Source organism: Daphnia magna, linkage group LG9, assembly GCF_020631705.1.
Source record: "Daphnia magna isolate NIES linkage group LG9, ASM2063170v1.1, whole genome shotgun sequence".
NCBI lineage: Eukaryota > Metazoa > Arthropoda > Branchiopoda > Diplostraca > Daphniidae > Daphnia > Daphnia magna.
The window spans coordinates 1,161,464-1,189,426 of NC_059190.1; the positions used below are offsets into that span (position 1 = coordinate 1,161,464).

The window sequence follows — 27,963 nt, forward strand, 5'->3', positions numbered from 1 at the left end:
AATTCGCAGTCTCGTCAGTGTATGTATAGAATAACCATTCAAAGTGACAGAGGAGTCAATCGGGTTTCTCGTCAATGGTACAAATTGAACAAAAAAAAAAAAAAAAAAAATTGGGATGAATTTTTTTTTTTTTTAACTAAATATAGAACAGGGGGGAGGGGGAAATGATAATGGGATGAAAATAGAATTATTGGGAATTTAGGGACACACAAAAAGAACTTGTTTGGCCAATCAGTCGCAATGAATTTCAAACAAACCGAGACAAAAAGTTTCTAAATCCGCACACGAAAAATGGCGAGGACAAAGAGAGTTGAAAACAAAAAAACAAAACAGGGAAGATGATGGGCACAAACAGGTTATTTTAAGTTGTTCTAAAAAAAGATCTCGACGAGGGGCGGAGAGAGAGAAATTGCAATATATAGCGCAAATAAAGGATCAACAAACTTTACAGGATGTGTGTGGTTGCGTGTGCCCCACAAAATTGTTCAAAAAAAAAAAAAACGCACAAAAAATTTCCAAGTGGGGAAAAACTGAAATTGTTTCACAAAAACACACGCGGGGGCCCAGTAGAAACCTACACATAAATTCTGTACACGACGGTTGGTAGTGATAGAAATATAAAGACGAAAGGGGCTGAAGTAGAGGACACTATTTTTTCTTGTTAATTTTCCATTAGTTTTCTCAGTCGATTTAAACATGTCAAGCGGAGAAACGAAAAAGCAGACGAAAAAATTCATTGGAGTAATAGAAGAGCCAAAAGAAAAAAAAAAGAAAACACATTTTGGGGACATTCAAAATAGATTGTATGTTTATATATATATATAATATATACGATTTGCTAGAACAACGGGGACGAAAAAAATTATTATCAACATTTTTCTTGTTGTGTTTTGCGTCTCTTAATCAAAGTGATTGGTTGGTGAAATCTGGAAACGGGCCTGGGGAGGGGGTGGATGGATTATCACTACGTCGATAGAATACTATATGTCGTCTTTTCTTTATTTTGAATGCCCGCTGTTGCCCGTCTCGGGTTACGCGCCGTGCGAACTCTTGAGCAAAAATATGCGACCAATTTTTCTCTATTCGCGCGTCTAAAATAAAGAAAATGGCTACAACTTTCCTTAATCGACAACATTTTTTTTTTCGTCTGCTGGGGGGTGAGGGTGGGGTGGTGCTAAATGTCAATTATTCCGTCAAAAGTAAAGGCCATAAGATGAAAGAGAACAACAAAAAAAAAATCAATGTCCGAAAAATATGGGAGAAAATAAAAGATTTGATTAGCTCCTCCGACGTTCGACTCTCCCCCCATGTCGTCTAAGTTCATTAGCTGACGGGAGATTTAACGGGATATCGTTCACCGAAAAAAACAAAAACAAACAGGGTCTAATATATATTTACTGTATGTATAAATATATATATATGGGGTGACGCAAATGTTTCCCGTCCTCTATTTTAGGGGAGAGCGCAATGCAGGAAAAACAGCAACGGACGATTGTTTACGGTTAAAAGGAGGGATGGGTATCATTTTTAATTATTTCTTTTTTTTGTTTTTGTTTACCTTTCTCTCTCTCTCTCTCGTCTAATGGAATTCTTTTCAATCTTGTAGCGGGGGGAAGATAAAATATGGAAGAAGAGGAGCACTTTCGCCTCGAGATGTTGTCTGCTGGTGAATGGCTTTTTCACTTGTGATCGTTGCTGTTACGGTCGAGCCACACAACTGGCACCCATTGCGGTTCACGCTCCAATCGATTCACTTCGCTAACCAATTGGCTGTAGGTTCGCTCTTCCTCGCCGTTCACAATGACCATGTCGAAAAAGTGACCATAGACATCCTCCATTTCGCGAGCCTTTTCGATGATCTCTTTCAAATCCTCGTCCTGTTTAAATTGGAATGCCATTCAACAATCAAATTTCAAATGCACAAAAAACTCAATCAAAATAATAATAATAATAATAATAATTATGTACCTTGACAGTTTCCCCTTTGTCTCGTTTCTTGGCTCGCAATTTCTCGAGCGACGGTGGCGCCACAAAGACGACAAAAGGCATCAAATTGGATTCTTTGAGGATTTTCAGAGATTGAGGGTGTAGATTGAGGACGCAAAACTTGCCGGCCGAAACGACCGTTCGAATGGCGTCGAGCGTCGTGCCGTAGTACGATTTTTCGTACTCGCCGTGCTCGACAAACCTCCGGTTGATAATATCGGCCTCAAACTGACTGCGCGAAATAAAATGGTAATCTTGGCCATTGATCTCGGAATCTTTTTTCGTCCGGCTCGTGTCTGCATTTATCGATAAATAAACGATTTAAAAGACGTTCACATTTTTTTTTTTTTTTAAGGGACTACTTACGAGGAACGGCTGGAGCGAAACGTTCGGAATCCTGCATCAACATTTCGCGCAGTTCTTTGCGACCGATATTGGGCGGACCGATAAGAACAATTGGCCGTTTGTGATTGGCACGAGGGTAATACAGTCCTACTTCCTCATAAGTCAAGATTTCTTCGCTTTCTTCTATAAACCATAATAAACAAAAAATACATTTTTTAAAAAGATCTATGAATAAAATTGGAATGAATTAGTGTACCTTTGCCATAGTTGGACCGGAAACTAGTTCTCTTCTTTTTCTTGTGTTGCTTTTTGGCACAGAGCAACGTGCCGGCCTTGGAGCGCGACGTGATCTCATTTTCGGTCGTGTCAATGACCATGGCCTGTTTAACCGCCTCTCGCCTACTTTGATCAAAAACGATTAGTTCATCAATTTCTCAATTTAAAAAAAAAACAAAACAAAACAAAAAAAAGAATGAATTCAAAATGAATCTCACTGTTGCTGGAAGGATCGACTGGGAATGAGACCAGCCAATGTTTGATCCTCTTCACCTTCGCGGAATGCCTGCCACCAGTTGGCGTCCTCTTGCGAAATGACGTGAAGGATATCGCCCTTCATAAAACTAATGCCGAGTTCCTTGCAAGGGATGTAGAGGTCGTCCTCTGGATCGTAATCAAAATGAGCTTTGAGATGAACCACCGGATTAGGTGGAAGGACACCAGCAGGCGCTTTGGAGATGGATCCACTTCCGACTGGAACAATGAGGAAGGTGATGGTGCCCGTCATGGATGCCACAAGATCGCAGACGTCGTTGATTGATTTGCCACGCACTTCGACGCCGTTCACTTCCACTATTTCATCGCCTTCGTGCAGCAAACCAGAACGTTCGGCAACGCCGCCGCGAACAATCCGACCAACCACCACAGCTTCACCGTCATTCCTCACGGTGGCGCCCTATTCAAACACATTCTCACATTAAAAGAACCCTTTTCGTTTTTCAAAAGAAGAAAAAAAAAAATTTGCATATCATTTGCATACCAGAGGTTCGTTTGATTTTTCGAGGGAAATGACTTTAAAAGTCCTGTCTTGATGATGTTGCGAAGATCCGCTGGCCGAATGAGCGGGTGAATGACCCGACAGATGCGATGAGATGAAAGCCGATTCGGGCATCGCGTCCATATCGTCACCACTGAGGTTGGAGTCGTTCAACGGGGCGGTACTGATCGTGCTCACTTCTGCAATTCGATCGTGGGCGTAGAGGAGACCTTCCATTTCGTAACGACCGAGCAACGACACTAGCTCCACCGCCTCTGGCCGACCGCACTGCTGCAGTCCGTTCAGACACTGAACAGATGCGGACGATACAACAAAAATAAAGTGAACATTTGCATGCAACTTGCAAGGCGGAACTCTGACAAGGGGGGTAGGTTAATGCAAGCGGAAAAACTCTTAAAAAAAAAAAATCCAAAGAAATTCAGCTTTCACGCTACACAATATCAAGACCAATCACATTCAGATTAGGTTTGATTATGTGTTAAGTGCGTGCACACACATCGACCAATCACGACGACCGGTTGTCTCCGAATGAAAAACCCAGAGGAAAAAAATTCTTTGCCACGGGGTAAGAAGATTCCATTGACATCAACAAAAAGGGAATGGAAAGTTGGCCGTTTATCTCATTGGCTGCACGATTTTTTATTTTTTACCTCTTCTTTTAAATGGGGGAGTCGACTAGAAAAGCTACAGGGAAGAGGATGAGACTTTCACGGCGATTGCCACGTGACGGGGCGAGAGCCAACGTGCCATCCATTACCTCAGTGACAAGTTGCCGGACATTGTGATGAGACGACAAAGTAGGCTGGCCGCAGCACCAGACTTCCTGCACCTTCGAATGGATTGTCAGAGCCGACCGGAAGGCCGGCGACAGCAAGAGACTCTGCACAGCAGCCAAATCCGCTTCTACGCCCTGTCCGGCATGTCCATTCTTCTTCAATTGCTGCTGGACTCGCTGGAGCGCCGCAGTCACATCTTGCAACCCTGAAAAATGAAAATGTTTCATTCAAAATACGCACGCCCAACTTAAAAGAAAATATACAATAATGCGTGTATGCAAATTACCGACAATCTTCTGCATGCCGCTGTTGAGCAGGTAATTGTTTTGCGCCAGGGCAGCCCAAGCGAGGCCGGCGTTAGCGAAACCAGGATCGTTAGCAACGTCGTCGTCTTCGTCATGCCCGGTGTAGGCAATGTTGACCACTCCAGTAGCTGCAGCGGCAGCTGCTCCAGCCGGATGAGACTTGGTGCAACTCTCTTCGAGCGCTTGGAGCTTGCGCGATCCGCGCAACGACGAGCGCAGAAACTCCTCCTCGCGGGCAATGCGCTCCTCCTTCTCGCGTCGTTTTCTTTCATCCTCCTTTCAAAGTAAAAAAAAAAAAAAAGGAAATTGTAGAAGAAAAAGTTTGTGATGAAGAGCGGGACGTAGTAAAAACAGGCGGATGCACCCACACAATGGCGAATTTGCATGCCAAGTTGTTACATAAACGAATCATTGTCTCCAGAGTAACAACGGGCTCTGCAGAGCCAGACGGCCAACAAAATTCACAACGTTAAACTGGTACAGACCCAAAAAACTTAACGACTTTAAAAGTTACCCGAATCAACTCTTTTCAAAATGTTTTGTTTTATTTTTAAATTTTATTTACCTGATACTTTCGTATTCTTTCCTTTTGCTCGGCGCTCAGAACATCCACTTCAACGCCCACCGCTTTTGCCGGAACGGCTGCCTGTTGTTCCGATTGAGTTGCAGGTTGAAGTCGAGTCGAGTTCTAGCAGATCGTTTCAGCAACAAAAACAAAACAAAATGGAGGACTCGTTGACAAAGGACCCGTTATCAATTAGAGAAAGAAGAAACGAACCTGGGCAGTTGGAGGCGCGTGATTGACGACCAATGTTCGACCGTCGTCCTCCATGCGCAAATGATCTCGCGACGGAGGAGCCGGCTTCATGATGCCGCTCACCATGCCGTTGGAAGCCACCTGATTGGCCTGAGCCGTCACCACCTTCTTGCGCAATCCGGGCGAATTGTTATTGACGGCCACTGGAGCGTTGGCCACAACGGCCGACGCATTGGCCGGCTTGGGTGGTGGGTAACGAGGTGGTGTTTTGGTGCGGCCGACGAACGTGTCGGGTACATCGACAGCCATTTCCCTGTGCGGACCAGTGTCGTGAGTTGCCCAGTCACTACCTCCTTCGCTACTGTGACTAGTGCTGCCACCGCCCGCACTCCGGCCGCTTGTTCCTCGGCTACTCCCTGCACACACACACAAAATAAAGAGGTTAAACCAATTAGACAAAATCAACTTTGAAGGTACGAATTTTAAAATGATGGGATTTAAAAAAAAAGAAAAAAAGAAAAGAGGAAAATATAATTGAACTGTACCTGCGCCGGTGCTACTTCGCATGGATGGATTGCCATTCATAGCGCCCATGGCGGTTGACGATGTTGTTTGATCTAACGGATCACTGCTGCCCCATTGGCTGCCGCTTGGTTTGACGCTCTCCCGACTACCAAACGGCTTGCCCGATTTTAACCTGCGACAACATAACAAAACAAAAGAACACAATCGATTACAGCTATCGAACGTACCAAGTGAATATGACGAACCCCGCAGTTAGTCATTTTCAAAGAAAACTTTCAAAAGAGGAATTGAGTGCAAATCCCTACTGGCGTATTTTAGACTGAAGCTCGTTCCCCCTCCCCTCCCCTCCCCCAAAAAAGCAAGTCATTTGCTAAAAATACAAAAATACAAAAAAATGGCAAAAATGAGAAGAAGCCACGTAAAACAAGAGCATGACGTCATGTGTTTGCCTGACACGAGAGAAGCTCATATTCACACACACACACACACACGAATGTACATGAATCAATTCCCATCCGTTGGCCTTAATGGAGGCAGAGATAAGATTACCGACAAATATCCCTATGCTGTGGAATGTTTTTCGATTCAGCAAAAAAAAAAAAAAAAAAAAAAAGAACCACGAAAAAATCGTAATAATAAAACGTGAAAATTATAGGACAGTTGCTGTGAATCTATCGACTTTGATACGTTTGGCCAAAGCCGCAAGAATGCCTAGAATAAACAGTAAACTTTTAACGATATAAAGTTATGTGTGTGCTGTTTGGACAAGACACAGACACGATCACGTTCCAACAGACTGGTCACGTCCACAGGGGGAAACTTCACGGGGCCCTAAAATTACACAAAAGGGAGGGGGGGTTTGGAGATCCACAGTTCTCTTCATCTTGTTTTCCGGAACACGTACGTAATACAAAAAATAAACAAACGTACGGGAAAAGAATAAAGAAACGATATTCGATTTCGTTGATAATGCGGATCTACCCTCCTCCTCCTCCCGGAAGTAAAAAAAAAGGGAGAATCAACCAAGCGTATAGAGTCTGATCATAATAAAGTTAATATCCGCCCAGAGATTTTCTTTTTTTTTTTTTTTTCTCTCTTCAGTTGTTGGGTTCTCCCGCTAGAATTGGTTGTTCACAAATAAATAGCACAAATAAGGAAACAACACGTACAAAAACAAACCAATGAAGCCTCTCTCGTGTAACGACCATAGCGAAAAAGCGGGGCCCCGAAGTGTGTGCGCACAAACACCGAAGATTGATTGAGTGCACCCAACGTGAACAAACGAAACAAGCACAATTTTTTTTTTTTTTTACGGAATTCCAATGGATTTAGCTTTAATTTTAAAAAATATATATATACATGTTTTTCTTTTTCATCGTTATTGTTACCGTTGGGTTATTCGACGGGCAGCCGATTGCGCCATTTTCTCCTCTCTTTTCAAGAAACTTCCGCCATCGAATTTAGAATTTTTTTTCTTTCAAATGCAACAAATAAATTTTCTTTTTAAAGTTTGCGTCAATTCCTTTCGTCGCAAAGTAGACAGGAAAGATAAATTAACTAATAAACAAACAAACAAAAAAGTAGTAAGTTAAAAACAGAGAATCAGATTGAGATTCTTCTAGTCACGAGATAGAAACACGCGAAACAAATGAGAGAAAAAAAAGAGACAATAAATTCTGCAGCTGCGTGAGTTGTATACAAACTTCTATCGTGTCAAGGATTTCTGGTGTGAGGGGGGGGGAGATGACGGGAAGGCAACTTTATTTTATTTTTTTTTTTTTCAAGGACAAACTTTCCCTCCGCCGGTGCTGCCTCCTTTTCCCGGTAAACGTTCGTGCGGCTATCGAACCATCGGAACTCATGAAACCGTCAACAAGATGGAGGATTTAAACAAAAAAAAAAAACATTCATTTCTTTGAACGAACGAACCCAAAAAAATCATTTGGAGGCACCAGAAGAAGAAAGAAAAACGGCAGCAGCAGATGGAAATGTGGGATGTGTATGCTGATTGCCTCATAAAAACAAAATTCTTGTTTTTTGTTTACCGGTTAAACGAATCTCGATATTTTCTTCTTCTTATAATGTGCACTTAACATTCCAAGAGAAATTCGCTTTTTTTTTTGTTCCGGTTCAACCAGAATGTGAGCAAAAGAATTAAAAAAAAGGTTGGAACGATGCCGAACCGAACCAAACCCAAACCGGACATTTAATTGACGTTTCTTTTTTTTTCCCGACCGACATTCCTTCTTTTTTCTATCTCTTGGAAGTTGCCTCAAGAAAGTTGTTCTACAACTTAAAGAAAAAAGCAAATCAGCGAACAAGAACTTTTTATTTTTCAATTCATCTACCTGAAAACTTTGCAATCTAGTTCTTTCTCCTTTTACGTTACATACCTGTTGCAGATAAACAACACTACAAATACTGCCCAATGAGCCCCATCAACTTGTCACCGCCTGATTTAAATAATTCGGTGGGTGGCTCTAAAAAACAACGAACAAGGAAGACGTTCCTGATTACCGGTCAGAGTTGACATGGTTTTCTTTTTCATGGACCAGAAAAAAAGAAAAATCGAACACTAATCCCCCACGCATTCGACTAGTTTTCTTCTTCTTCTTCTCTAAAGTGAAATAATACACCTGAAATAAGACCACCAACCGCAGAGGAAGCCGAGAAAAAAAAAAAAGCTCTCAAGTCCGATGAGACCGCACCTGTTTTGGGTTGGCTAATCCACCACTAACAAACACACACTCGGCGTAAGAAGAGGGGGAGAGCTTTTTTTTTTTTTTTATCTTAGACACACACACACACACACAAAACCTTGAATGGACAATGAGATTTCATCGCCAAGAATACAACTTGAAAAATTGAGGAAAATCTTGCAGAGAAACAATTGACTCACTTTGAAAATATTTTGTAAGATGACGAAGTCACACGAGATATCGTGACACTGTCCCACACAACACTAACGCTGTTCTTTTTTTTTTTTTTCTTGACCAATTCAAATTAGCGTTTTTTTTCTTCTCTAAACTGTTTTGAAAGGGGTCATCAGACCACCCAAACTGGAAAAAGTAAGCCAAAAATATGCAAATGTGTTTTTAGTCTCTTTTTTTTTTTGTGAAAACTAAAAGGAAAAAAAAAAACTTTTGGAGCCCACCCCCTTTAAAAAAAAAAAATACACACACAACAATGGCCGCCAAGGCAAACTTAGAGTCGGTTTTCAGGGTTTTCCGTTTCACAAACTGAAATTTTCTTCTTCGTTTAAACAGCACCGTTTTTCTTTTTCTCTCTCTCTCTCTATTCTTTTCACTGCAAATGACAAGGACGAGAAAAATGTTGAGCTTGTTTCAACTTTCTCGATGTCGTCTGAAAACACCACACCTTTGCTACGGAATGAGAAGAGACACAAACACACGCACACGCACAAAGATCAGGTGGAGAGAACACACCTGGTGGTGGATGGAACGCTATTGCTGAGGGCCAGGAAGAAGAGAGACGCGAACACACGGCTTACAGTGAAGCTGCCAAATATTTCACTGGGTATTTCTCATTTGCTTTCGGTTGAAAATGGAGAAAGAACAAGAAAAAGAAAAAAAAAAAGAAAACCTCCCCTCCCAAGTCCAGACGTACACGAATGGAGGTGGAAAGCGGGCCAAAGCTGATAAACACCACGGCTAAAGAGGAGGGAAAAGAATGCCAACCGCACGGCTCGTCCACAAACACACAAGGTGATTTCCCTTCCTACGAAAAAAAAAAGTCTATACCTGCCGGGAGCAGGTAGGGGAGGGATTAAAATTATTCAATACACACAGAAAGAAAAAAAAAAGAGCAGGTAGATGTGATGGCAACACCATCTGGCGGTCAATTTAATAACCCATCATTACATGGCATTCCGCAAGTTTTTTTTTTTTATGTCATTAAACAAATGACGACTTGATAACAAACGTTAAGCCCCATTTAACTAACGGCCATGAGGGAAATGAGGGGAAAAGAAAAAAGAATAAACAAGTAATTTTTTCTGATGTCCCATGTGTCATGGCAGAAAGCAAAAATGAACCATTTTTCACTTAGGGAATAGCTATTGGAATGGGAATGCTCTGTTCGTCAGGAACTCGAAGAGTAACACGATTCCTCGACTGCTTCCCCCATTCTCTACATCTCCATTTACCAAAGTGCGCTCTGGTACACACACACACAAGATAGAGAGAGAGAGAGAGAGTGAGAGACAAGAAATGTATAACGGCGTGTTAAACGACAGGGAAACCCATTTCCACTCTTTTGTTTTGTTTTGCGTGTCTTCCTCTCACTGACAAGGAAGAAAAACAAAAGCAAGAAAATGCGTGTATAAAAACGTCTAGAAATGTTTTTCGAACCCCCCTGTGTCTTTCAACATGAAAAAGAAAAGATGGGCCCTCGTTCCGCTGGCTCCCTTCCTTTTGGAACATTGCAGGAGGGCAGCAAAAAACAAAACAAAAAGACGAACCGAGACCCAGCAGGCCAGACACACAAGACCTCTTATCCAATAATAACATACAAAAGAAAAACAGGCGAGACTAAAAAGCAACAACAACAACAAAAAATGGCGTCGAGGCTGGACCGAGGCCAACATTTCACAAAAGGCAAAAACCAAACTACGATAGTCAAGTGAGTCACGAACAGGTCACGACCGTCGTGAGATCGTGGGGAGCTTCTAATCTCATCATTTTTTTCGTGGCCTTGGGTTCTGAACAGCTCAAACCATCGCATTAAAATCCGTGACGACATTCATTATCACGCGTTCGCCATCGAGCAGAAACGACTCGAGTTCATCATCGTGTTATTTCCGGCCAAATAGGAAGAAGAAGAAGAATAATAAAAACCTACTTTCACGTATGAGCGATAGCTTTGAATAATGTTTTTAAAAAAAGCTGATTATACGACCCCCTTTCAATGTTAAATTCGTGTTTGGCTTTGTACTTTTGGTCGTAAAATTTCATTAGATTTATAACAGAGAGGTTTCACTCTTGTTTACGTTAACTTGATCAACTTTTTTTTCCTTGTTTCTTTGCTTTTCAAAGTTTGTTTGTTTTTTTCTCTCTCTCTCTCTCTCTCTCCTTATTTCCACTTTGTTGCGCGTCTCATACGAGAAAATGGATCAAAACAACAACAACAAAACATTCGAAAAATTTGTTTGGTTTGTTTTTTTTTTCTCCCAAAGAGGAAGAAAACAACATCTACGAAATAAAGAAACAACATCCCAACACACCACCCCATATCTTTTTGGGCTTCATCTTCTAGCCGAAAGCCAAACGAAAGCAAAAAAGAACCAATAAATTAATGAACTTACGCGGATTCGTCCTGGGTGACGGTGTGTTCCACTTGAACGGCAGTGACGTGCAAACGTTCACCCCCACCACCGGCGGCGGCGCATTTGTTAGCAGACGACGGTGTGGCATTGGATGACACGGGCAATCGGGTCGTCGTTACCAGCAATTCACTCTGGTCACGATCTCCCACCTCTTTATCGTCGCCATCATCTCCGTCATCGTCGGCAGAAACCGCTTCCGGTTGGTGGTGGTTCCTTCGCGAAACGCCCCCACTCGACGATTCCGGCGTCAAGACGATGGCGTCTACCCTGACTTGGGTCACGTGATCGCCGTTGATGTGAACATCTCCTGCTGCTCCTGCGGCACCATTCGCATCTCGGCCGGAACTCGCAGCGTCGATCCAACCGCTGGGCGAACCGAAAGGCGAAATGACCGACACAGAGGCCGGAGGCGATAGAGCGCCAGCAAAGGCCGGCGGTGGCGACGTCACCGACAGCCGGACACCGCCGTCCTTTTTCGGGACGGTGGGCGTCGATGGCGGTGGTGTCCTGCTCTTACTCCGATGTCCTTGGCTGATGACCTCGTCCTCATCATCGTCATCTTTATCGCCGTCATCCATCTTCGTCCCGGCTGCTACAACGGCGGCTCGGTTAGATGGCGTCGCTGATCCACCGTCGTGACTCAACTGTCAAACAAAATGGGGGAATAACAAGTGACACACACCAAACAGCCTCCATCATCCATCAAAACGAATGAAATAAATAAACAAACATTCTACTATTCAACGAAAACTCTTGAAATCTTTCAGAAATGATCGCAATGAATCAAAAGAAATCAACGAAAATGGCATCCAGCCGTAAATGAGTCTCCTCCCCCCCAGCGCAATAATTGACTAACATGCGGATGTATTTAAAAAATAAAATAAAATAAAAAAATAATATGCGTGTCGTCTAAAATTCCTTTAAAAAAGAAAAGAGAGACTTGGCACATGTGTGACTGGAACATATGGCATACAAGACACGCGGCATAAAACATAAAAAGACGACATTTTTAACTATTAAATATTACTATGGCTAAGATGAGCCCGTTACCCTACGAAGATACTGGGCCGAGTTCCAGATCACGTGATGTAGTTATAATAGAAGCGCGCGCTCCATACAACACGAACAGCGCGCACACAACAATAAATAAACTTCCTTTTTTTCTCTTCCTAAACAGACAAGCTAAGATGTACGAAAATGAGAAAGGTACGGCGAAGAATACGAGGATTACACGACCGTGAATCAACGTCTTATTCTAATAGAAAAAAAAACAAAAAAATCCCAAGTTTTTTTTTTTGTTTTCTTGTTCGAGGAGACAGCAAACAACAGAATCTGTGTGTGTGAATGTATTAAACAGGACACAAAAAAAAAGGGGGGGGGGGCAAGTCTGGAAATAACTCATGCCCATAGTTCTCTTTACCCATCAGCCAATGTCTATATTTTCCCAGCTCTCGACTTCTTTTCCCCTTTTTTGCTGGCCCAAAGAAGTTTGAAGATCGACAAGACGACTGGACAAGTAGTCGGTTCTTCTTTTTTCTTTCTATCTAGTCGAGACGAACTGTGTGCACGGTTACATGAATTATTGATTGGCAGACGAGAAAATTCGGCCTCTTTCTTCTTCGCTTCAAACAAGACGACGATCGATAACGCTCTCTCTCCTTCTCATTCGCCCTGGCTTCACTAGTCGTGGAGTGGACCAGAGGGGGATAAAAAAAAGAAAACCATTGGAGGCGCAGAAAATTGGGCAATGGGGGAATATGTTGATTACACGATCTCGGTGCGTTTCTCTGTCGCAACGCCAACGTACGAAACGTGGAGAATTATCGAAATCCAATTTCCTTTCTTTTCTTCATCGAATTCGCAAGAAAAATGTCCGTGCACCCCACACGCGCACTAAAGAGATTCGTGTTTCCGATCTTATTTGACATGGTTCGATTTTTTAAGGGTTACCCCAAATAATATTTTTTGGGGGCCAGATTAACAAGAATATCGTTAATACAAAATAAATAAATCCAATAAATAGGGTAGCCAAAACAAACGGTTAATACCTGTTGAGAGAGTTTGGTCATGTCGACCGGTTTTATCTTCTTCAACGCCGACAACCTTTCCAGCCGCTCACGGGCTTGTTTTTCCACAGCGATAACAAAGGCGTCTTGCACGTTACTATTGGCCGCCAAATCTTGGGCTGAAATTTTAAATTGAAAAAAAAATTAATTGTTAGAATTAAATAAGAAATCATTAAAACATAAAAACAAAAAAAACTCAAACAAACAAAATATCCAAGCGGATAGAAAGGGAAATAATCTACTGGAAGAATCCACAGAGGCCGATATGGAATTCGAAGACGATGAATAAGTTGACAAGGGCGGCGGAGGTAAAAGTAAACCCCGTCGTCTAATCGGCGGAGTGTCAACATCTCCGATGCCACGATTACGCCAATAGCCGGGCGTATCGGGCTGGTCGTCTTGAGCCGCATGTTCCAGAATCTTTTCTAAAGAATCGTCAGACACTGAAGATGCTGGTGCCTCTTCTTCGATCGACGACAGAGGGAAAACGGACGACGAACATGCGGCCACTTTGGGACACATTTGCGAGCCACTTCTAACACATCCACCATCTCGCCGACTACGTTTATTCCTCGATCCGAGAGGCTTCCGGCCAGCCCAGGACAAGCACAATCTGAGCGAATCCATGCCGAAGCACCGACTGAATTTCGTTTTTCTTTTTCTTTTTTTGTTTAAACTACCACGTCCACCTTTTTCTTCTTCTTTTACGGATCAGTGCGCGTTTCTAAATTAAGACGCCTGTACACACATTCGCCCTTTGCAAGCGCTCCCTCCCCCATCTCATCCGCACGCGTGTTCGACATTCAACGAAAATAGAAGTGGCTAGAAAAATTCCGGTGGCCAGATGGCGCTCAAACATTCCGCTCAGAAATGTCTCGGGAAAAAAAAAAAAAGTAAACCGAAAAATGTTGCGGAGAAATACAAGTTAAAAATGAAAATTAACTTCCGTTAAAAAGTTAAGGATCTACGTGTTTCAAATACCGTCCGTGTCACAATGAGGGAACTCACCCAATTTGTTGCCGCTCTTCCGCTTCACTCTCAGGCAGATCGTCCTCGAGCGGATGCACTAAATCATGGATGAACATTACAACATTTTCAAATTAAAAAATGGTTACAACATTTTTGTTTTTCTAATAGAAAATCAATAGCAATTCATTTCCCCCCCCCCAAACCAAAAAGAAATAAATGAATTTTTCTTAATAACTTCTGACCGTCTCGTAAATAGTTTGGCCAATTTCTAGAGAATAGGCCGCTCCCCTTTACAAACTTTGAACTTTCTCATCAACAAAAGAGTTTGGAAAAAAAAAATGTTATGAAAGACCTGGTGGATGTGAGAGATGACTTCAGTGTGAGTTGCACCATCCAACGACTTGCCATTGACCTCAAGGATCTCATCGCCAATCTCCAGATCCGCCTTGTCTGCGGGGGATCCTATACAAAAGAAAGCCAAAGTTAGAAATTGAACGCACATTAAAAAAAAAAAAAGAAGAAGAGAGACGCAAGATTTATTGGCAAGTTCACGAGCTTAGAGCGTTCCCTTTGACCCATTTTTTTTTCGTCTATCATTTCGAACAGCAGAAAAAGAACACGATTTTCGGTTCGTCCAGTAACACACACAATTCATTTCCCAATATTGGGGAAAAGTCACGTACTCGATGCGTCCCTACGAGAAAAAATCCTCCGTATAATTCATTCGCCCCCCCACTCTTATTCTCCCTCGTTCGTGCCTTGCAATCGAGCAAAAATATCATGTGCTACAAAACGTACACGGCCAATCGAATTCCCCAGTTTTTAGTCAGCAAACGCCGATCAATGTTTTTCCCCTCCCCATGATCTAATGATGCACCAAAGTTTTTCGTAGAGAAACAAACCACCACTTTTATAAGAAAGGGTAACCCTAGTTCAATCAAAAAAACTTCCCCCTTCTGTGTCATTTAGTGGTGTATCAAACGAAAAAATAATTAAATAAATAAAATAACCTTTTTTCTTTTAACGTTCAACTACGTAATCGTAAAGGTTCTACAAACGTCGTCGTTCGTCTTTAAGAGAGATGATGGCAAGATACGTTGACTTCCACCCGCCTTCTCACTTTCTCTCTTTCGCCATGTCTCCTTTTTCATCCGCCCCCTCGCCAAACCTTCTCTCTCTCTCTCTCTCCTCCACCCAAGCCTTTCGGGATCCCAATCAATACTTGGCCTCCCCGCGCCACGCAGCATCCTCGCTTCTCGGTGGCGCAGCTCCCACTCATAGCGTACCCAAAAGACAGTTATTCTCTACCAGAGTAACAAGGTCCAACGTCGAAAACAATTTTCTATTCGATCCTGATGGATTCGGTTTCTCTGAATGAAGCACATCGGCTGGATGTGCTTTTAGGAGAGTGGAATTAAAAATTAAATATTTAAAAAAAAAAAAAAAAAGAGGGGGGGAGAAAAATGGGGTCTGCACGAAATATCAGTGGCCAGCAAAGGTCACGTGATGGGTAACAAATGAAAATGGATTGCCCTCATGGAAGCCAACGGGGGTAGGGAAAAGAAAAAACCACTTGTCATGCGTGTAGGTCGACTGCGATTGTTTTTTTAAATGTTGTGTACTCCCTGTACTTATTTCATGTTGCCCTATAGCTGAAGACTATTAAATTTCAAGTCATATCACTGTCTCGAAAATAAAAGCCCTTGATGACTTAAAAAAAAAAATAGGAAAACAAAACTTTGCACTTGAATCTAAAATGAAACCCACATCAGCCAAGTTTGACGTTCCCCGTGACACACAAACCTTTTCCTCCTCCTTGGCCTGACCGAGCCCATATTCTTTTATGCAAGCGAACGACAACAAACAAGCGGGTCGAGATCGTACGTTTCACAAGATGAGGACAGAGAGAAAGAGAGAGAGAGAGAGAAAAAGGGAGGTGGGAGTAAATAGTGGGCGTCGGGAATATCCTTGATGTGTATACGTGGAAAATGGGGAGTCGGCGATAAACACAACCGGCACATCTAAGGCGCGCACACAAACACAGCAGAAAACGGATAAACCCAGGGAAAATGAAAGAAGAAATTAGGAAAAAAAGGAGGGTATAATAAACGAGTTGGAAATATGCGAACAGACTTTTTAAAAGAAACAAAAAAATTGGGTAGTTAGACCCAACACAACACACACACACACACACACACACACACACACACACACAAATGTGAACGTAACAAGTACGGACCGTAGAGTTTAATCTTTTGGTCTCTCGTCTCGACCAAGATGATGACGTAACCGCCTAGATCCACCATGTCGTCGACCGCTCAAGAAACAATAGATCGACGACTGATGATGGTCGTAATTGAAAAAAAAAAACACACTCGGTCCCACTAATTATCCGCCGGCCACAGCCGCAGATTGCGACGGATGGATGGATCGTTACAAAAATGCATTTTTGCGCTACGGGCAAAAACAAATGCAGCTAGTCGTTCTGCTTTCGCAACACACACATCACCGAGTAATAACACACACACACACAAAAAAAAAAAAAAAATCTGCAAACAAAAGTTCACAATTCCATCACTTATTATTCAAATGAAATCCATTTGTTGCGGATGCGCTCAAGTATATTCGAGCAATCTAGTTCCCTCCCCCCCTTCCACACTTGTAATAACTCACTTTCAAAAACAAAACAAAACAACAACAAAAAACTTGAAAACGTTTACGAAAAAGTTTGGAAAAAAAAAAAGCTTCTTGGTAGATCGTGATCGATATATAGGTAAATAAAAAAAAAAGGGGGGGGGGGGAGGAAGGACAGCGGCAGGAATTGGGTGGAAGAACGTCGTCGATCCACGTCCTGTTTTCCTGCGTACGCGCCTCACTGTGCGGCTGAACGGCAACGATCGTGCGGAATATAGGAGGGCAAAAGACACGGGATGGCAGGAAAGGTCTCCATGGCGACTCGCAGCATCTCGGGCGCTCTCTTCCGCGCAGAATCTTTTTTTTTTTTTTCCTTCCTTCCTCCTCCCCCCTTTTTTTATTTTATTTCACATATATGTCTTTTCCCTTCTCTACCGTGGGCTATGCTTATAGTCGTTTCTGATGTACTGGTACGACATCCATGAAAAGAGATAGAGCAGTAGCCGGGATCACCTAGTACACACACACATACAGAGATATCCGGCGTGAAATACCTACACCAAGTCTCTAGTGCGTCTCTTTTAACTACCCCAGACATCAATCGATCCACACGACTGCCAAAAAAAAAAAAAAAAGGGACGTTGCCGCACAGTTTGTCCTCCGACTTCGGTAGTGCCAATTATCCGGCCAAAAATTCGTACAAGAAAAAATTCGATTTTTTAATCCAAAATTATGATAATTTCACCGTGAAAGAAAGCGAGAAATTAGCACGAGGATGTAATTATGCAATTTGATTGCCCGCTAGAAAAAAATAAAATAAAATAAAAGCTAATTAGCTTCTTTATCCTGGATTCTATTAGAGGTCGTAAAAAAAGTGGGAACATTCTCAACCGCAAAAACCCCTTTTCTCCTCCCCCCCCCCACCCCCTCCTTCCGGCCATCCTAATTTCATTTTCCGGATGAATACCGGAACCGATCCGACCGTGTACAGTGTACAGCACTGGTCAATTAACAGGCCAGCAGAGCGACGTACGGAAAAAGGAAGATCGATTGCAATCGACCGACTGTTGGATAGAAACCGGAGCTGCTGCTGATACACACACACACACACACACTTCATTTCTTAGTATCCAACGCGACCAAAGTATAAAAGAAAAAAAAAATCTTAACACTCCTCAGAGGCTGCATATGTGGTAAAGAAGAAGAAGAAGAAAGAAAAAAAAATAAAATCAATAGACATGACGGACGGGAATAAATAAAGGTGGGGCTGTATGAAGATCCAGACCCCCCCCCCCCCACGCCTTAAGAGCCTACTCTTCTTTCTTCCCTTCTTTATTTTTCTCTCATATCTTTTTCTCTCTCTAACGTTGAGCAAACACTCACGATGTAGAACCATATCCAATGTGCTTTATCTTTTTCTACCATGGCAACCCAACCGGGGCGACATCCTTTTCCACCTGCGAAATCATTTACGCTTGGGGGAAAAAAAAATTAAATGAAAAGAAAACTTTCGGTACAACGAACAGATAATCAGCTGACATTTGAACGATGTCACACAAAAAAAATGGCGGAAATCCTTAAGGGAGGGGAGAGACGATGAATAGCATTGATACTAATCCACTTAGTCGAAAAGGTAGACGGAATCCCATGAAGGCGGTAAGGAAGGATAGATGGGTATAATAATAAAAATAAAAACAAAAAAAACATCGTCTGAAATCCAATTAAAAAGAGAAGAAACAGAATTAGAATTTGTACCTGGTGCGATTTCATCGATACGAGGCGGGAAACCTTCCTCTAACCCGCCCACGACGGAGAAGCCGAAACGACGGTCGTTATGACCCAACGTCACTTGAACGATATCGGGATCTTCAGTGTCGGTGTCATGTCCGTTCTAAGTTTTATTTTTTTTATGAATTAAAAAAAAAATTGTCTTTAAATGTAAAAAATAAAAAAAAATTATAAAAATAAAAATACCAAAGACGATTGACGTCGTGTTTGAAGTGGATGAAGAACGAAATCGGTGGATTGGCCCAACGAGCGTGAATGGCCGTGAGTGGGGGTCACGCCGGGTAGGAGCGCTAGTTTGGCGCCGCTTTTCACATTATTAGTTTGACTTCTGTATTTGGAGTCGTCTTCAATCAACGACTTTGAATGGGCGTGGTGGTGCGAAGCGCCACCGCCGGAAGACGAAGGCGAAGAAGAAGAAGATGATGATGATGATGACGAAGAAGAAGAGGAGCTACTAGACGAAGATCCGGGTAGCGACGGGTGCCGTGGAAATGTTTGGAAACTCGACAAACTCCTCGGATTCCAGCCGTCGTCGCTCTTTTTTTTATTATTATTTATTTATTTATTTCCGTTTGTTATTGTGAAGTGAAAACACACGAGACAAGAAAGTGCGTGAGTAAGAATATTAAAAAAAAAGACACATACACATTGTAACAAACCATGGCGTTCCAGGCGAGTGGCTGCTGTTGTTGCTGATGAAGCATCATCGTACAAGCAAAAACACTGGCTCACCAAAGACACCAGCAATCTGCTGAACATTTCAAAAAGAAATTCACGATCAATAAAAATAAAAAAACAATTTAATAAAAGCAACACAAAATCTGATAAACGACAATGTGATACACAGCCAAGCCATCAAGGTTCTTCTTTGCCTTTGATATTTAAACGTGGATGCCCTCCCCACCAAAAAAAATCACGCAGATTTTTAAACGTTCGTCTTTTTATGGAAAAAAAAAAAGGCAAAAGACACACTTGTATTATTGCCATGATGTTACAACCACCCCTATCGTCTTCTTCCTGTTCTCACGACGCCGATCCGTCCTCACTCTGTGTGTTTGCGCTCCCCGGGGCATTTTCGATTGGATCCCGCGTGACGATGTGCGTGTTTCAGGGGGCCAATAATAAGATCAGTCGACGAAGAGACCTCTGGTGGCACCACACCCCATCCCTATCTCAAAACGATTATAAATCGAACTATTTTTCTCGCTATTTCTTTGTAGCCGAACGGGCATCATAAACGAAAAGAAAAACACGCACACGCAATAACCAGCTGTGAGGATGTGGGAACCAAAAAAAATTCAAAGTCAATGTCCTTGGGTGTACAACAATCGGAACAAATTGAAAACGAAAGAAGAAAAAAATAAATTTGCGCAGCACCAAAAGAAGAAATTGCTGATCTTTTTTTCCTTTCTCATTCAACGTCGGTCATTCACGTCAAAAAATGTTAATCCAATTTGATTTAAATGGATAGTTCTCGTGTGCGTATGTTTGCAGCACAGAATAAATTCGCAATAATATTAAAAAAAAAAAAAAGAAGCTGAAAAAGCTAGAGGGCAAATGAACCGATTACCAGGTTAAAAACGTCCATCACACTAACAAAAAGAGTGAATGCCCTCTCTAGTGGATAATTTAAAAAAATATATAGTTTTTTTTCTTCTTCTTTCATTTTAGTTTTCACGATTTAAAAAAGAAAAAAAAAAACGTCCGGCGGCGGCTTCCGCTACTCATGGCTTTGCATATGCATAACGGTAAAATTACTGGCTGCTGCTGCTCTTTTTTATATATATTTAAGAAAACAAGATTGGAATGTGACTACCATCAAAAGAATGATATCGTCCTTGTAACACGGGACCACCGTGTTTCTCTGTTTTGAGTCAATGTTTCGTCGTTTCCGACATCCGACCTCTTGTCCCTCCACCCACTACCCCCTGCTGTGAATAATGCCTTTCAACGAGAGAACAACATTAGATAACAATAAAATAATGCATTTATTCTACCCCTTCCCACTTTTTGTTCGCTCAGACATAAAAGCTCATAAAATGTACGAAATGTGTTTAACTCTAAACATTCTTGACTTAACCAATTTCCATTTGTTTTTTGTCTCTTTAATTTCGCTGAGGTACGCGCGATGGAATGTGTTTCTTCGTTTGTTTGGCCGGCTCGGGAAATATCTACACGCACAACCCACACAAAATGAAGCAACAACGCTGCCGACAACAATAAATCTAAAACCAATAGCTAACGGGACATTTTGTTTGTTTTTTTTGCACAAAAACCTCATCTCATTTGAATATTCGGCGACATCTTTGATTTTGTTGTTAAATAACGACGACATTCTTCGTTCTTTTTAAAAAGGAGTCTGCGGAATGTTTAGCTTTGTTTGCTCAGGACGAACGCGTGTAGACACACCTTCATTCTTTCGTATTCAATTTTCACGGCCTGTTTACGTGATCGTTTGGCATTTCCGAAATTTTGGGGTTAAAACAAAAAAACAACGAAAAAGAGAAACTGGAAAAATCTTTGACGCGCGACTTTTCTGCGTGTTGTTCCGATAGAGAAGTAAAAATAATAGAAATGATGATTACGACGTCGTCACGCCCGACACACGAAGGGAAACGCCGCGTTTGGCTTCAGCAAGACATTGGCTGAATTCAAATGTCGAAAATTGCTAAAATTGTTTGTCATTGACACACATTTTCTACCGAGTGGCTCGAAAAAACGCAAATAAATTTGCACATCAATAACTGCATTCAATTGAGCCGAATCAAACACGAAAATGGGACAACAAGAAAAATGCAAGAAAGCAAACCATTTGAATAATAATTTAATTACCGCGGGTCGAGCATCCATCATGCGTCAGAGCACTATATCGAAACAAACCGTAAAACAAAAATTGCACAACAACAGCAATCATAAAAGACAAAGAAAGCTCGAAGGCCGACAATCAAATTGAATGTCGCCAAAACAAAAACAAAAGAATTGGGCGGCGGAAAGGGAACGACCGACTCGGAAAATGACAACTTCCCTACTATTTTCACGCATCGACTCTCGTAGACGACATCGTCTTTCATATTTGATTTGTAATTCTCCACCGAAATGGCTTCCCCTTCCATTTTTCTTAATACCATCAAATAAAATAGGAAAAAAGGGACAGCGCCAGCGCGCGGGTTCTTTCCACATTACAGGGCGGCAGGGGGTCCTGTATACGTCGTCGTCGTTTATTCGGGATTGGACTAGACAGTAGAGACACATGAACGTCATGCATACATAACTAAGAGAGGGGTTTTTTTTTTTTTTTTTTTAATATATATTATACAAGAAAGAAAAGAAGAAAAAGACCGTATTATATAGCCACTCCAAAAATCGAAGACAAACTAAACATTTTCAAACCTGTCCTTTTTCTCACAACATCACGTCACATTTTTCTTGAAACGGTAGCCGGTAACCCGTGACCGACATACCAAAAAAACAAAAAAAAAACAACACGTGATCAAAAAGAATGCAGCCGAACTAATTCAGGAATTTTGAATTTTTTTTATTCCTATCGGGGTAAAAAAAAAATTAGAATAAAAGAATCGCTCAAAGACCCACGAGTGTCACGAAACAGGTGACGGACACGCCGTGTCACTCGCAGCGGTTGATCATCTCGCAATCGAATCACGACAATTAGGTTGTTGTGGTGCGCGTCTCTCCCCGACACGAGAAAGGGAAAAAAAACCAGTCACGCTCGAATAGGAAAATGAACGAAAGCTCGGCAGGATATAGGGAAGCCCCATCGATTCTAAGTTGACTCCGTTTTTTTATTTTTCGTTTGTTACGAGACCGCAAAAATCATTACAACATTGACCGTATTGAGACAGCTAATAAGACTCACTCTACGTGAGCTATTGTTATTTGTTATTACTGCCCTAGTTTTTCTCTCTTTTTTGTTTTTTCAGCTACTGAAAAAAAAAAGAAAACAGTTGCTCAATCCTTTTAACAAACATGCCACTCCCGAACATTTTTTTGTTTTGTTCCACGTGCTCCCGAAAGGAGGAAAGGGTCGCAGACGTGCCTCTTCAAAGACATTAGCATATACGGTGAATGCGTGCCACTACCCCAGCTTGGCGCTAAAGCTAAAAACAACAAGAGAATCTTCCCCGCCGACTAGAATAAGAATTCATTTTTTGAAAACTATTTCGTGCTCTACTTTTCTTTTTTTTTTTTTCGCTAGGCATTTCAATTCTTGTCGTACGAGAAAGTTTGTTTTTTTTTTTTTTTTTTTCAATTTCTACACAGTTGGAGTGAAAAATGAAATTTTCGTGAGTTCCCTTTTGATGTTGAGAGGCGGGTCGTCCAACGATCAAAAAATCTACTACAAGATTCACAAAAGTCACGCTCTTTCTAATTTCGCCAGGATAATCTTCACAATCTCTGTCAGCAGCAGAGAGCAACAAAAAAAAGCGGGACAGGTGGTTGATTGCGAACTCACATCTAGGCCGGGCCATTGTTATCCTAGAAGTGTGTGCCACATCTTCGTTCGTTGTTTGAGGCTTCATCATCTTTAATAATTCATACCATTTCGTTTAACATTTCCGGGGGAGGGGATTTAAAAAAAAAAAGATGTTGGCCAATCGACACTAGAACTATTGCACAAGATAAATCGCCCAAAGCAAAACAACAAGAAAAAAAAAATGTCGGCATATGTTGTCGCATCGATATGAACGAGGAGAAAAGATTTTTTTCGAAAAGAAAAGAAAAGAAAAACCGCCATCGTTTAATTTTTACGACTGCCGATATTCCCACCCTACTGGTTTACATGTGTGTGTCTATTTGGATGATAACGACGAGCCTCAAGCGATTGAATACATGAGAAGACCATGGAATTGTTGCTCGATTCAATTTCCTTTCACGACTAAAAGGAAAAACATTTTTTCTCACACAATTAACATAGGAAGAAGAAAAAAATAATCATTTTTTTTCTTCTTTCTTGTTTTCTATCCGCGTGTAATAACACACTCGGGCCGTCCGTGTGAGCATTTGCGTCATAAAGACGAAGGACGATGAGCATTTGTCTGCGATAGCTGCTGCATTTTCCTTTTGTTTTCACCTTAAAAAGACAAAAACTAACCACCCACCTTTCTGATTCGTCATAAAAATGTACAGCCCGTTCTTCCCTTTTACCAAATTGAATCTTTTTAACAACAACACACATTTAATCAAGGATGGATGAATGCCATTATGAACACACAAGAAGCATCCATCAACACAACACACAAAAAGTGAATCTGTCGAGTTGTTGTTGTTGCTTTTTTTTTATAATGTCGGAATGACGTCATCTGGCGCACGTTTTGAACCCAACAACAATTGGCTTATCCAGTTCACAACTCGTGTTTTTCATGTGTTGCATGACTCGAGCCTTATTTTCAATACATTTTCTATGTCGTCTTTTCAATAATACAATCGTCTATAAACCCCCCCCCCCCCAAAGTAACTTTTCAAAACCATTCCCTTTTTTGGGTGGCTCTTTATCTGTGAGAGACAGAAAATAGTGATGGGCATAGAGAAGTGGGGGTATGTATTATGTATATAATAATACCAGAATATTTAAACAATTCCAATGAGATGGTAGAGGGGAGAATACAAGAGACAAAAAAACAAATGATTTTTCTTTTCTCTCTTGTTGTTCTTCCCATGAAAGAATAAATGGGTGTTTTTTTTTTTCTCAAGACTTTCGGGGGGCGTCGGAGGTCATCACACATTCCTTAAAGAAATAACCGCGAAACGGAAGGAAAAAAAAGATCTACGCTACTCTCAAGAAAGAAAGAAAAATGGAGGGGGTCGTATCTATTAAAACTATTCGAAGCCCCCCACTCCCTTTCTTCTGAAAAGAGAAATCGAACACCGTACTATTTTCTTGTTTCCCCAATATTCAATTCCAATTTTAAAAAGACCTCGGAAAACAGGCTATTTGTTTTTCAATCGAAAACTATTTTTAAAAAAAAAAGTCACTTGCCTTGGTAAAAGGTAAAAATGTCCAAAAAATCCAGGTGAGAGTGAAAGGTGTTTGATATGAGACTTCACTTTCGAGTTGCAATTAAATCCTACATCCAGTTCGATTGGATAGTTTGATATTTCAACAAGCAAATGATCGTCTTTGACACAGACTACATTGATGGCAAATCAAGTTTCAGAGAACACACACAAAAAAAACGCCCCCCAAAAAAGATATGGGTTACCGTGAAAACGTGTCACTGACGGCCACACGCACACACACACCGATTAAAAGATCACCAACTGCTGGACTGTCGCACTGCAAAGCCAAGATCACACTGAAGACTTTAAGACTTGGAGTTGCATACAAGAAGGATAAAGAAGAATAAAAAAAAAAAAGAAAAAGAAAAAGAAAGAGAGAAGAAAAACCGCCGGCAGTTTCTCGTGCCTTTGTGCGTGCGTTGTTATTTTTCTCTCTTTCTCTCACCTTTCCATTCTTAAATTTTTTTTTTTTTTTCATTCTTTTTCCTTCGCAAGGAACAGGTAAGAAAAAAATAAAGGATAAGAGATGGAATGGAAGAACTTTTTTTTTTTCAGAAGGTGGTAGGTAAGTATACAAGGTGTTCTACGCCCTGAGGCAGCACACGGGGCACGCCAAAAAAATGGGGGGAGAGAACCAACAAGTTGAACCTCTCAACAAAATGACGAACACTATACGCGCGCACATTCCATCAAGTCAGGCCCCCTCATCCCCCCTTCCTCGATCCTAAAAGTCTAGTGGCAGCTACGTAAACAACGGAATGACAAGAAACTCAAAGGAAGAGCACACGGTTAAATAATAGATACGGTACTCGTTCAACAAACGGCGGGAAATGTTTTTGTGATGACTCCACTAACAAAACAACAATACAAAAAAAGAAAAAAAAAAAACGGGTAAATTTTTTTGTTTTTCGGTGACGAGTTTTTCCGGTTGTTCGGGCAAACGAAACAAAGGTGATGCGTCATAATCGTGACTTTTATCGTCTGCTTTTTGTTCAATCGAAAGACTATCTCGTGGCAACACCCCAAAGTTTTTAGTTAATCAAATCAAGTAAGGATATTTTTAAAAAACGCTTTGGAAAGACTGGAATTTTTTGGCGGGGGGGAGACAAATAAGTTTTAAACAATGTAGCGCTTGATTAATTATTGAAAAAAAAAAAGAGAAAAGAAAACGTTTCGCTTGGGATCTTTTTTCGACATTGGTTACCATCCCATTTCGTTTTGTGTTCAATGACCCCTTAGGTAAAGATGAGGAAGCCACGGGTATATAGCCGGGTGTAGTTTTCTTTTTTTTTTTTTTTTTTTACGTTTGTACCGTAAAGGAAAAATAAATAAAGATTTCACAAGAGTAAATACCGTGGACCCCGAACGCCAAAATGCTGGAGGAGACCCCGTGCCTAGAGATTTTACATTTGCTAAGAGCAAAATAGAAGAAAAAAAGGGATGATGATCTCGATGCCATCATCTCATTTTTCAGGTAACCCAACCGTCCGTAATGAGGTTTGAAAACAGTCAGAGAAAACACACGGTTCAATGATGACGATAAGAGGCCTGCTGCTGTGCTAAAGAAATAGGCACTCTTTTCTTCTAATGTTTAAACTATAGCAGATGAACGCTAATGAAGGTGACTGGCTCGTTTTTTTTCTCTTGGTTTTTAACGACTGCTTGGAAAAGAAAAAAATGTAGAATATCCGTTTTTTCTCACACATACACCGTGTCCAACCTTGGAATAGGCCGCAAACCTGACGCCGCAACTGGCCCATCCCGACGATTTTTCACGCGCCCCTTATTTCCGATAAGGAAATTGGTCGGATTCTTTCTTTTATTCTTTTCCTTTTGCTTCTTTCCGTTTCGTCTCCGATGAAAGAATCTCAATTGCCAACGGCCAATGTCCCCGTGTGATTGATGGCTATTAATCCGTTCCTTCCATCCAGAAAAAGAAATAAAATTCTCTTTGAATATTCACGGTCGGAAAAATACCGTGTCTCAACATCCTATAGGAGTCGCTTTGCGTGACCGCTACGCTTCTTTAAAGATCATCTCTTAAATGCCTCGCGGCATTAGACGGTGCCTCGTCAGAGCCATCTATCGACGCCCATATTTACAGACATTCCGAGCCGCCCGTTTTGAATCGGCACATTCATCAGTCAAAAGTGATTCCAAAAATACCGACGGCAACAAAAGGGAGGAAAACAGCTAATCAGGACAGATATGAAATTCATCCTCATCTATAGCATGAGCTTTGGTCATCAAATCAAAGATTAGATAATTCTTCGGACGTACCTGTATTTATGGGACAATGATTGCGAGTCGTTCACGATCTCCTCGTTCAGAAATGCCCGCCTCCATCGAGAACATCAGGCAAAACGTGGATGCCCATTATATTCCATATTTTTCCTCCTTTTACCTGTAAACATATTCAATGAAAAATGTTAAACTTGTAGGAAAGGAAACCAATTTGGGTACGTTCATCAAAGCCAGACACAATAGATTTGAAAATGATGAAGAACTGCAGATCATTATGTTGCATATTGATTGCATTTTTAATTAGATGTCTATAACTAGCTAAGGCCTGCTTGCTGTTGAGGAAACACAAAAGTACATGAAAATGTGAAACAGAAATGTTGATCCTACGGGGTCAAAGGCTGAGCAACCCAAGTGCTGAAAATTTCACACACATTGTCAAGAGATGAAGAATAAAATCCATCATGAAGATGAAAGGATGTACAATTGCAGCCAAGTTCACAACAACATTTTCAAGTACGATTATGTCTTTTTGCTAGGAACACTACTACAGTTATGAGCAAAATTGTAGGAGAGGATACAGTCAGTGAATATGAAGAATGATGTAGAAAACCACAGCATGCTAAAGTAAATAATCCCCTTTGAGCCAGTTTCAATACTAAATCATGTTCGTTCCACGTGGTCGAACATGCTGAAAAAGGATCGTATCTATCTTTGGCCTTAGCGGATTCTTGTTACGACAACATACGACTTACAACCGCCTATAATATCATTAAACGCGGTTTTCCACGTGTAACTGCTTACAATCAAGGTAATTCACATGCAAACACGTGAATATATATATTTACCTCCTTACGCAGATGACTTTCCAACGTGTCTTCGTAACAGCAACCTCAACGTCGAGTGTCGCAAGACTCGCCGCCAAAACTACTCAAAGGCAGCAATGCCAATTTTCCTTATTGGATTTTCAACCTCTATAAATTTACGTAACTGTTTATACTTGGTTCGCTTTTATTCAAAAGAATCGTATAACGGTAGAACACAATTTACTCGTTTTTTTTTTCATTTTGTAGTATCAACGATTTATGCAAAGTAAATTTCGTTGTGTATGTGTGTATGCCACATATTTCATCGGACATCGCAGCATCCGTGGGCATG

General features: G+C 41.3%; 1 protein-coding gene across 7 annotated transcripts; it reads right to left on the reverse strand.

Moving 5' to 3' along the window:
* Positions 1-2: 2 nt before the first annotated feature.
* Positions 3-27,709, reverse strand: LOC116930236 (protein PALS1). 7 transcript variants are annotated; one of them, XM_032937630.2, is made up of 20 exons: positions 27,654-27,709; positions 26,845-26,968; positions 19,209-19,300; positions 18,736-19,086; positions 18,517-18,652; positions 14,480-14,589; positions 14,167-14,224; positions 13,141-13,277; positions 11,072-11,736; positions 5,769-5,920; positions 5,245-5,639; positions 5,032-5,154; positions 4,448-4,742; positions 4,143-4,366; positions 3,368-3,673; positions 2,826-3,283; positions 2,588-2,733; positions 2,353-2,514; positions 1,969-2,282; positions 3-1,877 (listed from the first exon to the last, which is right to left on the reverse strand). In XM_032937630.2, exons 3-20 carry the CDS (start codon positions 19,254-19,256, stop codon positions 1,680-1,682), a joined length of 4,278 nt encoding a protein of 1,425 aa, XP_032793521.2. In that variant the 5' UTR covers positions 19,257-19,300; positions 26,845-26,968; positions 27,654-27,709; the 3' UTR covers positions 3-1,679. The 7 variants fall into 7 exon arrangements, with proteins under 7 accessions (XP_032793521.2, XP_032793520.2, XP_032793523.2 ...); XM_032937629.2 differs by lacking the exons at positions 26,845-26,968; positions 27,654-27,709 and adding an exon at positions 24,545-24,857 and having other exon boundaries at positions 19,209-19,297; XM_032937632.2 differs by lacking the exons at positions 26,845-26,968; positions 27,654-27,709 and adding an exon at positions 24,545-24,857 and having other exon boundaries at positions 2,588-2,730.
* Between the last annotated feature and the right edge of the window lie 254 nt (positions 27,710-27,963).